Source organism: Ruditapes philippinarum, unplaced genomic scaffold, assembly GCF_026571515.1.
Source record: "Ruditapes philippinarum isolate M1 unplaced genomic scaffold, ASM2657151v2 ctg1910_1_1_1_1, whole genome shotgun sequence".
Taxonomy (NCBI): Eukaryota; Metazoa; Mollusca; class Bivalvia; order Venerida; family Veneridae; genus Ruditapes; species Ruditapes philippinarum.
Genome location: NW_026854095.1, coordinates 73615 through 89847, shown reverse-complemented (window position 1 = coordinate 89847; position 16233 = coordinate 73615). Strand labels below are relative to the sequence as shown.

Here is a 16233-nt window from a genome sequence, read left to right as displayed (position 1 = left end):
CCAATAGCCGTGAATTCAAGAATTGTTATATTCTAGTCATAACCAACCTGCGCCCATAGGACACTGTGAGACAAGTACTTGTCGTGGGCGGAAATCGAGCGCTTTTACTGGCAAGTTCGATCACTCGACCGAAATTACAATTAAGCACATATGGAATGAACTGCAGCTAACAAGGTGCAACATATCGGTATCTAGGAGCTATAGGCCATTTTGATTCAAGAGCTGGTCGCGAACCCCGCTAAGACTGTCAGAAACCTCATAAGGATCATACATAGGCATTGGCACGCACACGCTAATGAGTCTTAGTTTGTAAACATACATGAAGTTGTTGAAGTTTGGTAAACAGGTTGCCGTACAAATATCCGAAATATTTAAAGGTATTCCTCTTTCGTACATATTACTAGTGCAAAACGTGTACAAAACTTTAAATTCGTCCTTCAATCAGTCAAATTGATTATACAATATGTTTACACTAAAACTAATTTATCCGACGGTAATCAAATAATTGTGGAATAAATTCCCGCTTAACAAACTGAATGTTACAACTGTAAAATGGAAACTTATATTTTATAAAAGTGAAAAACGGATAATTATTCACAGAAGGTCCAATGAATGTGTTTTCTTACCGCAAGTTATGTTCGTCGTTGAATTTATATGGTTGGTAAATGAATCGTCGAAGCATTTCAATGATACCACTTCAGAATATAAACAGTTATGATTACCCCACCCATTATGTTTGCAATCAGCAAGAGAAAGTTCTTCGCCACGACATCGCACGTTGTCCAGAAGAATAGGTAAAGAATCGTTAACCTCTTTAGGCTTTGGAAAGTAAGCCAAACCTTTCCTGGTAAAAAGTGTAAAAGGTAAAAAACGGATTTTAGTTTTGTTTTAGAACTGAAACTTCACACAAAATTGGTCTTTCGTAATCAGGCTAATTAATTGTAAAGACTAATTCCCGTTATTGTAACATGATTTCCCTATTATATAATCCATAGGCTGTTAATTATTTCCCATATATGAACATCACTATATTTTAAACCTAAACGTTGTAATTTAAATGTTCCCATTTCCCCTTATAAAATGGCGCTATCATAGGTTGAAATAGGACAGGGATAACATATTTCCAATAGCAAAAATCATAGATTTAGAAATGACCGGAAAAATGAAAATGGTTATGTGTTTATCCACAAAAAGAATTATTACCTGTGAAAAACTTAATGCGAGTTAATAACATTAGTCTGAAAATCAACCTATTTCTATTTTATTTCATTAATTTATTAAATTTGTTTGGCCAAAGCAAAAACAAGTGAACAACAACATTCCCACACTGGAGACTCGCACACTGAAGACTCGCACACAAAAGACTTATAGCTGAAATATAGTTTACGACAGTATTAGCTTTTATTTGTTCATTGTCTGAGGGGTTTACATTTTTAACAGAAAGGGCACACAAGAGGGAAAAACACGAAAATAATATATTTTTGCTGATTTAAATTAAATTGCGATAAAACAGTTTCAACATACAAAACTTGTCAGTTATGGGCGTATACCAATGGCTGGGCGACATCTTGGGATGTCTCTGCAAACATATTGCTGATTTGTGCTATTCATAGTTTCGCCTCGTGTGTGCGCCATGGAATAGTCGAGAATTAACAAGTTAAAATAGTGGAGGTGCGAAGTGGAAACACGCTTATAAGCCGGGCGCGGGCAAAGTTTTATTTGATTAACTCCGCCCCGCGCCCCTGCTAGTAAGGGTGTTTCCGCTCCGCGCCCCCGCCGTTTCAGTTCTTAAATCTCGCTCCGCTCCCCCGCGGGCGACGTTTTATTTATTAAATTCTCCCCGCGACCCCGCTAATAAGTTTCTTTTTGTTCCGCACCACGCTGTTTTATTTTTTAAATCTGTCAATTCTCGACTTGTCGATTTGCCGGGTCGCACGGCGAAAACGCGAATGGTACAAATTAGCCACAATATGTTTGGGTGCTTACTTGGAACATATCAATCAGTTTACTTACGTATATCCGAGCATTTTACAAGCAACAGTTGCATCATTATCATCCCAATCGTCATCACAGATATAACCACGATAGACCTCATTTAAAATAACTTCAACAACACCTTCATTTCCATCAGTCCTCTCGATATCTAAAATTGGATCACAGCTTTAACGATTTAACAAGTTCAATGTGATGTACAATTGTATGCAAATATTTGATTATCTATTAAAAATAGATAATTTATACTATTTATACCACACAATAGCAGGTGTCACCTGGCGTGTGGCAGCTTAACAAATGCTCCATTCCAGTGTTGTTTTATTTTATGGATCTTCGGTATCATAGATTTCATTACTTTTAGTGCTGAATATTAAGATCAAGGGGGCTGTGATGGATGTTGCAATTTTCATTATCCTTCATGTACATACTCAATCACATTTCTTAACCAGTTACAAATATTTTTAATCAATGTCAGCCTAAATGATGTGACAGCTTTTACACTATATAACTACACTCATTTTATTAGATATAAGCTTTTAGCAAAACACCTACTTAATTTCCAAGTGGTTACAATTGTTTTTTTATAAGAACAATCGAATTAAATTGGGCATGTTTTTACTGCTGCATTTAGCATTGAACGTCATCTCTTGTCCAATTTGTATATTGATTAGCCTCATGAGAGATGATTATTGTTTTCTGCGGAGATAAACCTTCTTTGCAATGTGCGAGTAGGAATATGTCAAAATAATAAAGGAAGACAATTTTACTGTTTGACGTTAAGAAGGAAATGATTTTCATACATAAAAATAAGTTTACCAAGTACAGTTGGACATTCTGAAATTGTTGTTATCCATGTATTCCCTTCACATCTTAACTGAGATGCTAATGGACAATTCCAATTGGTTGATAAAAGATTTAAAACTGTCTTGTCAGGAAACGATGTACGGGTCATATTGATTGTGCTTGTGTTTTCCTTGTTCCACACATCAAATAAATATTTATTGATTGATGGTTTTGGACACTCTTCTGAAATAAAATAGAGTAAATAAGAATCCCTTAAGAAAGCCCTACACAGCAAAATTACAAATGTGGTGCAGGCTCGGTTTGATTGAGCATGTTCATGGACGGTATACATTGTCCAGTCTTTATTATATATTATATTATGTTTTATTATACAAGTCTTTATTAAAACACAAAACAACAAGCAAACCAAGAAATAAAATTGCGTATTAAACAGTAAAGGTACAATTTGTATATAATTTTTATGTTAAAAATTGTCACGAACCTATCATTATGTTGCGTTATGAAACTGAATATTAGTATGATTTTTTAACAGTTTTGAAATAAAATATAATAAAACATTATATTGCGTTGTGTATTTAACAGTTTATGTGCATTTCGTATTTGCTTAAGAATCGTTCAGAATCATTTTGTATCCATTTGGAATAATGTTTGTGTCCACTTGCTTCTTGATAACTTTTTGATAACAAATTTCGAAAGCACCCTAAGTTAAAATTGACAAAAATATCATATCAGGGACAGCAATACTTCAAAAGCATTGATATGATTTCTATTTTGAATGCATTATGATATAATACCTTTCTCAAAACAAGGTTTAACAGGTGTGTCATCAGGATTTCCTTTGCAGTAACATTGGCAATGCTTTCCGAGGAACCCATCTTTAGGACATTCAACTTTGGCACAAATATCTATAGACAAAAAAAAGTTATTTAACGATTACAACGCTATTACAATTGCGGCAGTTTGTCTGGTTTAAACAAGATATGGTGTCTAGTGCCGACCTCAAAATGGCGACTAAAACAGAATTCGTATTCAATCAGTTTATCAATATCAAATAATTTTTCATAAGTATATGTTGCATTATATTTAGTAGTTAAAATTGAAATAAATTCATGCGTAGATCATATATAATTAGTTGACGTTTTTACACACCTTTGGACGTAGAATGCTAAAATACTTTAATGTAAGTAAACAACACTGCATATAACATTTTATTCAGCCGTAACCACACATACTTAACTTCACATTTATACATAGCATTCAAAGTTTTATAATCTTGGAAACTCGGATGCTTGACTATTCCTATTCTAGATTGAAATTTAGGATCTGTCGTCTCTATTGTGATAAGTTTTCTTGTTTTATTCTTTGAGAAAAACTGAAACAAAATGGTAAGACAATTAATTAAAAAAACATACGCAAACCAATTACATCATCTTGTAAATGTTTGTCTTAGAAATAGTCATAGTTAGACTGAAACACAAGATAACAAAGATAATCCTTTATGATCACATGAATAACTTCATTATTCTATATAATACATATCGGCATATTATTGCAGTAACGGGTAAACTCTTTTATAATATTTTATAAAGAGTTTACCCGTTACTGCAATAAAATGATGCTTGTATATTAGGTGTATCAATATAATATTATAACAATAATGTATGTACTTGGACTTGTACAACAGAACCAAAATGAATAAACGAAACTCAAATATCAAATCAACAAGAAATATGTTAACATGGCCATCCCCGCCGAATGTGTTTGCTCATTGGAAGAATGTACAGTGAAAGTTGAGAAAACCGGACGGCTTTCGGACCGAGTGTTTTGTCCGGTTTTCTCAGCGGTCCGGTTTTCTGAATGTCCCCTTCAGCTGTTCAGGATCCTATATATAATTGTTTTTGTCCCATTATTGCAAATAAATACAATAAAAATTTAGATTTAAACAAACAATAGTTTCCTCGCAACGATAAAGTCCGTTTGGGTAATGGATAATGATTTAACGAACATAGTTCACTTTGTTTATAATAATGCCCCAATTGTAAATATTGTCGATACCATATTTGTCAGATAAAGATTTTTAAAGTAGGTATCGGCAAAGTTTCACTGTCTTTAATTAATTTAAATTTGTTATTTATAGACAGCTCTCGTCGAATTCTTTTCGGCCATGGAATAGAACTTAACGCCGATAAATGTCGTTTCCGTTGCGTTGTCATTTTGGGAAATGAATATACATAAAGCAACGCAGTATAAAAATACTCTGTTTTTTATTCATACTGATTTTAACTGATCAATTCCTCGTGCATTTTGGCATTTATATAAAACGGTAACATCTATACCTAACAATATATCAAACTGTGAAAAGAGACATAATAAACAAATCAGATAATCAGTGTTCCGTTACCGCTCAGTTGGCGTATAAGGCACAACCAATTGATAAGTACACAAGATTATTCACACCTTCGTCGTCCGGTATTGTCAGGGTAATTATCTATATATTTCACTTTGTAGTCCCCTATCAACCGTCCGATATTCGGTTTTTACAGATTCCGGTATTGTCAATGTTTAATACAATACTTTAAAGAAGGAAAAATTTGGGACTGAATTATTCGTCCGGTATTTAGAGAGTTCCGATTTTCTCAGCGTCCGGTTTTCTCAACTTTCACTGTATATGCAGTAGACCAGAATGATTCAATTTTAAGAGGTCTCTTGATCATGAAAACTGATGGCTGAAGTGATTACAGATTTGAAACCTAAATGAATGTTGATGGCTGAAAATAACAAAGGGCAATAACAGAAAAATAATGCTGGGTAGGTTATCATTCTTGTGTGCTGCACTCTATCTCTCTATAAAGTTTGAAGTTGATACCTCTAACAGTTTTTGAGATAAGCTCTTGACAAAATGAAAAATAATAAAGAGCAATAACTCAAAAATAATAAAAGGATAGATTATCATTCTTGCGCACAGAGTTTCTCTCCCCCTATGAATTTTCATGTTGACATCTCAAAACGAATTTTTGAGCTATGCTTCACTCAGGTGAAAAATGATGTATGAAAAAATAACAAAGGGAAATAACTAAAAAATTATGCAGGTAAAGTAATCACTCTTGCGCAATGTACACCTCCTAATTAAGTTCTATCCACACATGAAGTTCCATGTTGATATCTGAAAGGCTTTTGATATATGCTCTGGATAAAAATTATGTTTCAAAAATAACAAATAACTGAAAAAAATATGCAGGGTTGAGTTATCATTTTTGTGCACTGCACTCCTATGAAGTTTTAAGTTGATACCTTAAATACTTTTTGAGATATGCTCCGGACAAAAATGTCAGACGGAAGGACGGACAGAGACTATTTCCATATCCCCCGCCACCTTTATGTAGGGGATAATAAACATTCTTCAGACAAAAAGATTTTGTATAGTTGATATATCATATTTTGTATTCGTCATATATGCAAACAAAATCCATCGATAGAAACAAATTATTACCTCACACATGACATCTATGGAATAACATATTATACAATTATTGACTAGTGTGCCATTCAACATGATGGGATATTCACTGGCAAATGACAATATGACTTTCTGCCGGTGAATTTCACCATCATATTCAATGGCACACTAGTCAATAATTGTTTTATTATAAGAATAGGCGATAAGTTTAAAAAAAAAACACACACATAAAGTACAACTTTTTACATGTACAACTTTTGCCTGCTTCGTTGAAGCGCGGAAAAACAACGCCCGGTCAAGGCGTTCAACAACTACGCAAATGCTGCGCATGCAAAAGTATTTCAAGTTTATACTCATCATTCCGGTGTAACTTTTAACTATAATTGTAAAGTAATGATATTTTAATCGAGAATAAAATCTTACAGAATAAAACACAACAATTATTTTTAATAAGCACGCGTTATCAAGAGTCTACGATATATGGTCATTGAATATGAATCTCAATCTTTTTTATACTTGGAAAATCCACTTCAGCCAGTGAATATGATTCTATAAAAAAATCCGTTGACTACTGTTTGGATCAATGAGATTGCAGCAATATTATGATCATTCAATAAACAAGTGTAACACATGATTGTAAGGGTGAAAGTGGATATGAATTAGCATATTACCCCTCGGTTGTTCCTCGGGGTGTCTTCCCAGTTCTCGGGTTGACTGTAAGAATCTTACACTAGCTACCTTTACAAACCGAAATATCAATCGTAAGGATAACTGTTTACGACGGTTTTCTACACAGCTAGAAGTGTGATGTTTTTTTTCATATTGATGTATACATGTCTTATATTCTTTGAATTACGGAATATTGAAAGTTCATATGGTACTTTTTATATGTCATAGTTATATCTTCATTCAAAACTGTAAATTGACGTCACCTAAGCACGCAAACGTCACATGCACATTTGATAAATCTATTATTTCTGATTCAATCGTAAAGAATAAATTACAAGAAACTAAAACACTTACATACTGTCCGTAGTGCATAATACTCAAATAATCATAATCATGGTCGAAATCTGCATTTTCTGGTTTCTCTTGAACAAAAGATTTATTTTGTCCGGGTTCAATATTTTCATAGTGTATTTTAATGTAATTATCCCTATCCCAACGATTATGCTCATGGTAGAATCCCAGTGCATGTCCTATCTCATGAACAACTATTTCTGGCTGAAAGGAAATCATAAAATTGTATATCATTAGCACGGACTATATATTGTTTATCGTTGAACATTCCAGAATATAACAATTTTCTTAAAAATGAAAGATAAAAACAAATATTGCACCTGGCTTGAACTTAAATATCGAGAGTGCTAGTAACATCAACGTTTGCATCAACAAGTGCATCAACGTTTTGGTTCGTTTTTATTTATGCATCAAACTGTTTTGCATATTTAACAAATTTTAAATTATCCGTAACCAAAAGAACGCTCAAAAGTTTGTTGCTGACACTTCTTTGCACATAAATAAAAACATTGAAGAGTTCATAAATGTTCTCTCATAAGAATCTGTTTTCTCACACGCTTCGCTACGTTTTATCAAAAGTATGACTGTCATACATCTCATTAATGTTAAACCATTACCAAAGTATAATTTTATATCCTTAAATTCCAAATCCAAGATAGCAGAAATAAAGTATTTGCATCTGTTGGGAGGTTGGAGCTGATAAATGCTGTTACAAAATATTTCTGAACTTCACTTTCTTACCATGCATGTTTTTTTTCTGGGAAACGATAATAAATTATACAAAAATCAAAACATATTGCAAAACTATGCTTCGCAGTTTGCGCTATAAAATGCTAAACTCACTATGTGGCTTTTATCAGTTAGATAGTTTGTCCTGACCTTTTGTTATAGTGACGAATAGGTTACAAACATCTGATGAATATTGTTGAAATGAGCGGGTTGGGGAGAGATTGTATCAGCTATAAAATATCACTCTCATTGAAATTTATGGTTTTAAGATCGAAAACAACTGCTTTACATAGGAACCAAATGCATTTAAAAAGGCTCATGTCTATATATAAAACATAATTAATCAAAGTGACCTTAAAATTGTTTGGAAGTCTTCATTCATGGTAAATAAATTGAACATTGACGGTTACATTGACACCATTCATGTGCAGATAAGTATTTTGAAATGACGTAAAATTAACAATAATGACAAAATATTTTCGGGATGCTTTAATGGTCTTTACTTTGTATCAGTACAGTGTTTCAATGTTGCAATTGACACGACTTAATTATATTTCTTGATTAATCTGAAACCTGATCTGGTCACTGTTTGATTTGATAAAGTAGATCAATATGTACTTCGCGCAGCATTCCATAGTACTAAGTTAGATGTGTTCGATATCAAATATTATAGGGAAAATCAATTCATTTTTTTAAATCATTAAATTTTACAAGCATTAACATGTATGATATAAAACAATCTTATATGATAAGATTAAAACTTAAACAAACATTATTGCTTAAGTATATGATCATTGAAAACTTGCATTTTTGAAGTCTTAAACAATGGTTTTGTTTTACTATTACATATATCATTGTAAGATAAGTTACGAAATACCGTAAAACAGTTTTTCCCAAGGTAAACTATCTGAGGTCCTTGTTTCATCCCAACTTCTGACGCACAACTACAATTTAAATATATTTAGATAAAAGTAATTTTATTACTGTACAATGTCAGTTATCGACATGCATATATAAAACAAGATACCCATGACGGTCCTTAATGGCTCACGTGAGAAGATGGTTCTAATGAACAAGATTTCAATAACAAGGCATCAGTTTTATAAATTTTTATGTTCAGCGGTTAATAAAACAAACAATATTTCAATTGATACATTTCATATTATTTTTACGTAAAAGACTCGACACAACATATTTAAGCATATAAAATCAATTGATTATTAGATAGCAGAAAAAAGAATATACTTTAAAAATGCAAGCGAAAATGCAACTGTTTATTACATTGATCAAGTCTGATCAATCAAATAAAAACTGGTAAAGAAAGTACTCAACATACATGTATGATTGAAGTAGCTGTATTACATGACCCACAAAACTAGTCCAAACATATCAAATAAAAAACTAAATTTATATTACTAGTTATCGTATCCACGTTTGAACACTAATCTGTTGTACACCTGCTTGTCATTATAGAAGTTAAGGCATGAGTACTTTTCCCACATAGGTATCGCCCGTCGAATGGTAAGTTCCTGAAGGTCATCTGAAATGGAAAATTTAAGAACACACACTTCACACCTTTATAAATAGTAATGATTAAGACAACCTAGATATATTGGAACACAATTGTCTGACTTGAATTTTACAATGGTACGAATAAGGCTAAAATTCATGATGATATCAGCTCGATACAATTATATTTGCAATACTCGTTTTCCATTTACAAATGTATCACTGGATAACTCAAAGGGTGAATAGGTACATCATTGCTCATTTAGCTCTTTGAAAGTCACGTAAATGACATACAGGGGTGGCGAAAAAAAAATCTTAAATTATATTCAAACAACTCTAAGTATTCTTTTTAGTATTCTGTTTATGGAAAGTTGTGTTCTTAAAAAGCATGTGCTGCTTAAAGTCCTTGAACAAAATAGACACTTTTGAAACGATAAATGATGCAAAACAACAACATTAAAAACAACGAAAAAGAAACAACAACATAATCAAATTATGGTTATCTTCAAATTGTTATTCTGAAAATTCCTTTGTTTGATATATTGAAAAAACTTATTCTTTAATACATGTTTAATAAATAGTTAAAGATCACTTATCACAGAGAACCTACCAATACCATCGCCAATTTCAAATGGAATATTTCTCTGCCAACGTTTTGTTTCGTCTTTGTCAATAATTGCACGGTAACGTTCCGGTCTAGATGTTCAATAATGATATAAAGATTAAAATTAGTTAAGGATATACATTTGATACATTATCTTGTTGAAGTTTTTTTTATTTTTTTATTATTCATTACATAGATTTCTATGGCTGGCCATGCATAACTGTCACCAACACAAAGACATCGTCGTATATTTTCGATGTAAATGCCATCTTTGTACTTGCTGTAAGATTATAGCCATATATTTCACAATTATACAGGAAAATGTATTTGTATACACATTAAAACTTAATTATCATTTACACGTAACTTAAGCAACGATTATTTGCTACTTTCCGCATACACAAAATTTGACAACATTCCATCATTTATTTTGGCATTCTTCTCAAAACTCCGATTTAATTGTTGTTTAACGCAGGAAGGTTTTATATTTTCCTATCAATAAGGCAATAACATTTTAATTAGATAATTGCATGAATAAACTGTTAAAATAAATTTCACAGTCTTACCTTGAAGCCGTCATGTCCCTTTTATCTACAATCATATCAAGCTCCATCAAAGTAAATTCTCTGTCATCAACATTCTCTAAAATGTATCAAAAAGTTGAAGCACTGTCAATTAAAATTCATATTCATAGCACAATTATGTAAATGCACGAATGAATAATCGCTACATTATTCTGTTTCTTTTGTAGTTAAAACTTCTGTCAACTATTTTATTTCAATTTAAATCTTCTCATTGTTCTAAACGTTTTTGACTGATTTTCGTTATCAAATAATTGATATAAGTCATCAATTAATAATAATAATGTTTCCACATTGTGTGGTATTTAAATGCTAGTCAATTTTAAATGTACAAATGGTATCATTTATTATTTGTCGGACTGACAATATATGAAAAAAAACAAAAACAATAAAGTTATTATTTTCATTTAAAATTTTTATACTTATGAATCATTCTTATACATTTCGGTGATATTGTTTTAAGTAACATACCATTATTATCATTATTTTCAGCCAGTATTTGGTCAATTGAAATATCTCCATTTGCACCTTGGCTCCAAATTGCAACAATTACCTTCAATAATAATATAATATGAAATTTGGCATGCATTTAGCGAGTCAAATGATTTAGATTAGAGTTTGATTTCTTTTCTCTTTCTCCTGAATTGATATCCTGCAATTGTTTTTAAGCTGGTGTAGTTTTTCTCCCCATAAAATTCTTCTTTAAAAACCGTCAAGTTTACGCTGCAGAAGCTGCGGAAATAATGCGTCTAAGAGGGCAATGCATGGCTAGAATATTAAAAAAACAGCATGTTTGTATTAAATTCGTCAATCTTGAATATTGATTAATATTTTGTAGGATGTGTTGAAGAATAAATACATTCACACATCAGTAATTATTTAAATGCCCATTATGATTAAGATATGCCTTTACTTATTTCTCAAAAACCATTTTTATTTTGGTGTAATTTATTGTATCTTATAAATGTTACTCTTTTGCCGTTTAAAGGAACCATCATTTGTTGTTGTTTTGTACAAAAGGACCGTTGTACTGAACTTGTATTTTGCAAAGAAATCCAAATACTACTTTGCTATCATTTTATGACAATTTTTAACCTTTATCGTTACTTTGTGAAAGTAAAAACATCTAACATTTTTCTAATATCTTCATTTTAACATTACAATATTTATGCCCTTTCTAAACAAGTTCAAATGTATGCGGTTTAAAGTCACTACGTGCCTTAAAATGTTAATTTATACACTATGTCTGCTATCATTGTGTTCGATATACTAAACACAATATGGGTTGAAAAAATAACGATAATACTACACTTTGACTTTTTTGCATTAATTTGCAGTTATAACGTATTGTTTATATTTCCACATCAATCTTAAAAAAATGATCAAGACAATTATCCATCAACTGATATCTTTTACTTACCAGAATTAAATATATCCGCATGAAACACATCTTTTATAATTAAGCTCAATATTTATTGTTGGACATTTTGTTTCTTTCAAATAACGCTAAATATATCTTTATGCACAATGACTTATTTTATATTTAAGTGTTTTCACAAGGGCTTTCCTGTTTTTATGTGTTTAACTCAAGCTGTTTTGAGTAAGTAGTATGTTAAAGCACTCATAACACTTATTATCAAAAGATTTAACGTGCAAAATTGCCTGAAGCACATAAGTTTGTCATATTTTCTATTCGAGTCCTAAAGTTTTTGTCATTTTTTGATCGTATATATGTAATAGGGTCATTCTTTTCAAGAGTGGTGTATGGGAGATAACTTTCGCAGTACTTATATTTTAATAGTTTTCATAAGGGAGACAAATCTGCCGGTCTTATCTTACAGTTTTCAAATGGAGATTTCTCTTTTGGTTTATATTTCATTTTAACATCGATTGGAAGTATTGACAGCACTATTACATGGATCTTTATTTTTAAGCTATTTACTAAAATGTAATTTGCATTTTTTGTTGGAAAAACTTTTAAGTCTTTATTCTGTGAAAAAGATATTTTAGAAATGTGTGTTATGGTCAACTACACTTTGTATTTAACCCGACTATTTCTAAACGCTTTTTGTAATATAGGGAATTTTTTATATTTGGTGCTATATCAGTCAAATCATATTTGTTGTAAATAAATATGCAATATTTAATATGAAAGTGTGCGGAGTGAAAATTCATATTCTGACGGTCAGTTTTTCAGTTATACATTTCATTCTCACTAATCAAAATAAGACCTTTAGATTAAATAATAATTCTAACACTATCGGAAATTTCACTTACATAAACAAAGGACGTGATATATGCACTCGTCGTTCTTATTCATCCCTTTGACACTTTGACGTCGCCATTTTGTTTGAAAAATCTCATAAATTAGAAAAAAAACTTTTTTTATTTGTCCGAACCAATCTCCTGCGCAGTGATTTCCCCTTATCAGTACAGAGATCTCTGCCATCACAAACATTTTTATCAATATTTTGATATAAAATGTATTTTAGCTTTTGAATTTATTTTTCATTTTTTGTATACTATTGATAATTTTTCTTATAAATTATAACGAACGTAAAAATAAAACCGACAGAGAAAAATGACGTTAGATTTTCTATGTAACGGTCGATATTTACATTTAAATATCGACGTAATGTCATGTGACCATTATCATCATGTGACGTCTGTGAAGACAGTGATTACAATTCTGCCAAGAAAGGTAATCACTGTGAGGAGTTTGGGTCCGAACACTAATACATTTCGTTCAACGTTCAAAAAAAAAGTCAAAACAAAAACGCTATTTCAATGCCTTAAAGCAATTAAATATCACATTTACTTCTCTGTATATAATGATAATCATAATAACAACTCAAACGAAAAATATCTTCTATTTATTGGCGATTCAGTTATATGCCGGACAGGTCAAATGATTGAGTAATTTGTTACTTAGTATGAGTTTTAGAATGACATATCTCTATCCAATGAAAAGAAATTAAAATGGACCAAAATCAAGAAACCCTAAAGAACACACAGAGCACCTGCTTAAGCAGGATGCAACAATAAACATGAAAATTGTGAATCTATTAAAATACTTGAGCCGAAGGGCTCGGACAGTAATAATATTGAAGTGCACCGAAAGTGATCCTGTTGCATATGGCGTCCAACGGATATTATAACTTTAGTTAACAGTTTGCACTTAACTGTACCGTCCATGAACAGGCTCAATCAAACCGAGCCTGCAACATTTTCAATTTTGCCGTTTTGTGTTTTCTTTAGGGGTTCGTATTTTTTCTATTTCATCTCCAAAATCAGCGTTGTGTGTGCCGTGTGGAAGCTGTAAAAGTCGCCTCATACAATCAATCAGTGATGCTATATTTCCGATACTGAAAGATCGTCCAGCACGACATTACTGCTGTCTTGTGGTATTTTTAGTTTTAACTATTCGGCATTTCTAGTTGGCTGGTTCTATTAATCCTTTTGGAATAATGCCGAATCACCCTTCAGATAAGTTGTCTGCATTTTAACTTTGTCTTTGACGTCTTATATACGATATAATGCTACATAACCTCTGATCCTCTTTCAAAATTCAATTTTGTTTAGTTCCGCTCAGTGTTTATTTCGTTTTAGGCACACGCTTTCTATTATTTGAGGACCAAAAAACGCTTTTCATGGAATGACACATACGTGTATTATTGAAGGTCCCATAATAACCGGCGTATAAAATATCTGCGGATGTTTCTAAATTTATAATTTTACCATTTCATGTTTAAATGTTGAATTATGCTTCAGCCGGTGCTAAGGGGCAAGGGCTGAAGTTGGCACATGACAGTGCCGTCCATGAACAGGCTCAATCAAACCGAGCCTTCATCATTTGCAATTTTGCCGTTTTGGGCTTTCTTTTGAGATTCTTATTTTCTCTATTTTAGATAACAACCAGTGATTTTACAGCCAGTGAAAAATGACAGACGCAAGTTTTATTTTGTTTCATAATTTACATATTTATACTTACCTTCATTCCCTTTGTTTTCATTATCCGTTCTTTGAATAACATACTTACAAACTTAAAGAAAATGAATATTCATTTGTTAATATAAATATTTAACAATCCAATTACTGATATGATTTAAACACATCTCTTGGGACTGCCTGTGAATCTAAATTTTTTCTTGGGTTAATAAACTTGTTTCATGTATTTGGCTATGGAGATGAAAGGTTTTGGGTTGTGCAGGTCTTTATAGAAAATGTTTTAAGAATTTATACTGTTGTAATCCTTCTAGAACAGAATGCATGATTTAATTTTGTTCGTACAAAATTTCCTTTGGTGGTGTTTTTTTAAGTTATTATAATAATTTAAATGTAAAAAAGGAAGGGGGCAAAAGACGTCCTGTGCTTATTCTAATTGATATTTGTCAATACGTTATATCATTATTTTAAATAATGTTGTTCAATGTCAATATTATGAAGCCACTTGTAATAAAGTGCTTAAATACGTTTTCATTCATGAAAACCACACTGTCTCTCAGAAACAAATATAGTTTTATTTCTATAGATAGGGCATGAATTTTGTAACGTTTAATTAATTGTTTAAAAGAAACACAGGTTCCATGATAACCACCGTATGAACATCTGCGGATGTTTCTAAATTCAAAAGTTTACCATTTCATGTGTAAATGTTGAATTCTGCTTAAGCTGATGCTAGGGGGCGTGCACGGTAGTTTGCACTTGACAGTACCGTCCATGATCAGGCTCGTTGGAACCGAGCCTGCAACATTTTCAATTTTGACGTGTTTTGCTTTCTTTAGGGATTCTAATTTTCTCTATTTTACTCTTTCCTAGTAACTATAGCACAAAAGCTCTGAAATTGTTTCTTTGAACGGTTTCCAGCCAAATTTATTCTTGCTAATGAGTGGATGTCGATGTTAGGGTAGCAAGAAAAATTTATTTCACACTCCAAGCTGCAAAATGCTAAGCTAAGTTTCTAAACAATACTTGATGTCGAGGAAAAAATAACTAACAGCCAAAATGTGTTTGTGTTTTAAGACACACATTCCTACTTTACGGTCAAGCTGGTTTATATATGTTTATATAACTATTCGTTTCCTTTTGGTCCTTAACGTAAAGTTGTATTTCATGGTTTTATAATATATTATATGAATACATCTGCGGATGTGTTTTAATTCAAAATTTTGACATTTCATGTTTAAATGTTAAATTCTGCTTAAGCCGGTGCAATTGACAGTACCGTCCATGAACAGGCTCAATCAAACCGAGTCTGCAACATTTTCAATTTTGACGTGTTGGGCTTTCTTTAGGGATTAATATTTTCTCTATTGTATAATATACATTATTAAGACATCACTATTTTATAATTCGAATGTCCGTTGTTCGGTATTTTCTTTGAGAAATTGTAACAATGCTACACTATGTTTATTTTCTTTTAAATAAATGCATACACCTTATTTAATTGTTTACAATGCACTTAATAAGAAGAGTCATTTAAGGTAGCGTCAGACCGGTTATCCTACTTAAGGTTAGATGTTGATATTCGTCCA

General features: G+C 31.8%; 1 protein-coding gene across 4 annotated transcripts in view; it reads right to left on the bottom strand.

The window, feature by feature from the left end:
• The window catches only part of LOC132738907 (protein SpAN-like), a 32215-nt gene extending 21454 nt beyond the window's left edge, over window positions 1-10761 (bottom strand). For 3 of the 4 annotated variants that reach the window (XM_060726517.1, XM_060726516.1, XM_060726518.1), the window contains exon 1: window positions 627-762. Coding sequence is in view for 1 of the 4 variants with exons in the window: in XM_060726519.1 (XP_060582502.1) it covers window positions 627-844; window positions 2014-2143; window positions 2812-3021; window positions 3594-3706; window positions 4038-4171; window positions 7280-7480; window positions 8883-8949; window positions 9422-9545; window positions 10125-10210; window positions 10685-10731 (1330 nt within the window). In the remaining 3 variants the exon portion in view is untranslated. Of the gene's footprint in view, window positions 1-626; window positions 845-2013; window positions 2144-2811; window positions 3022-3593; window positions 3707-4037; window positions 4172-7279; window positions 7481-8882; window positions 8950-9421; window positions 9546-10124; window positions 10211-10684 lie in introns of those variants that run through there. The other variant, XM_060726519.1, reaches the window with a different exon arrangement.
• Window positions 10762-16233: the final 5472 nt, after the last annotated feature.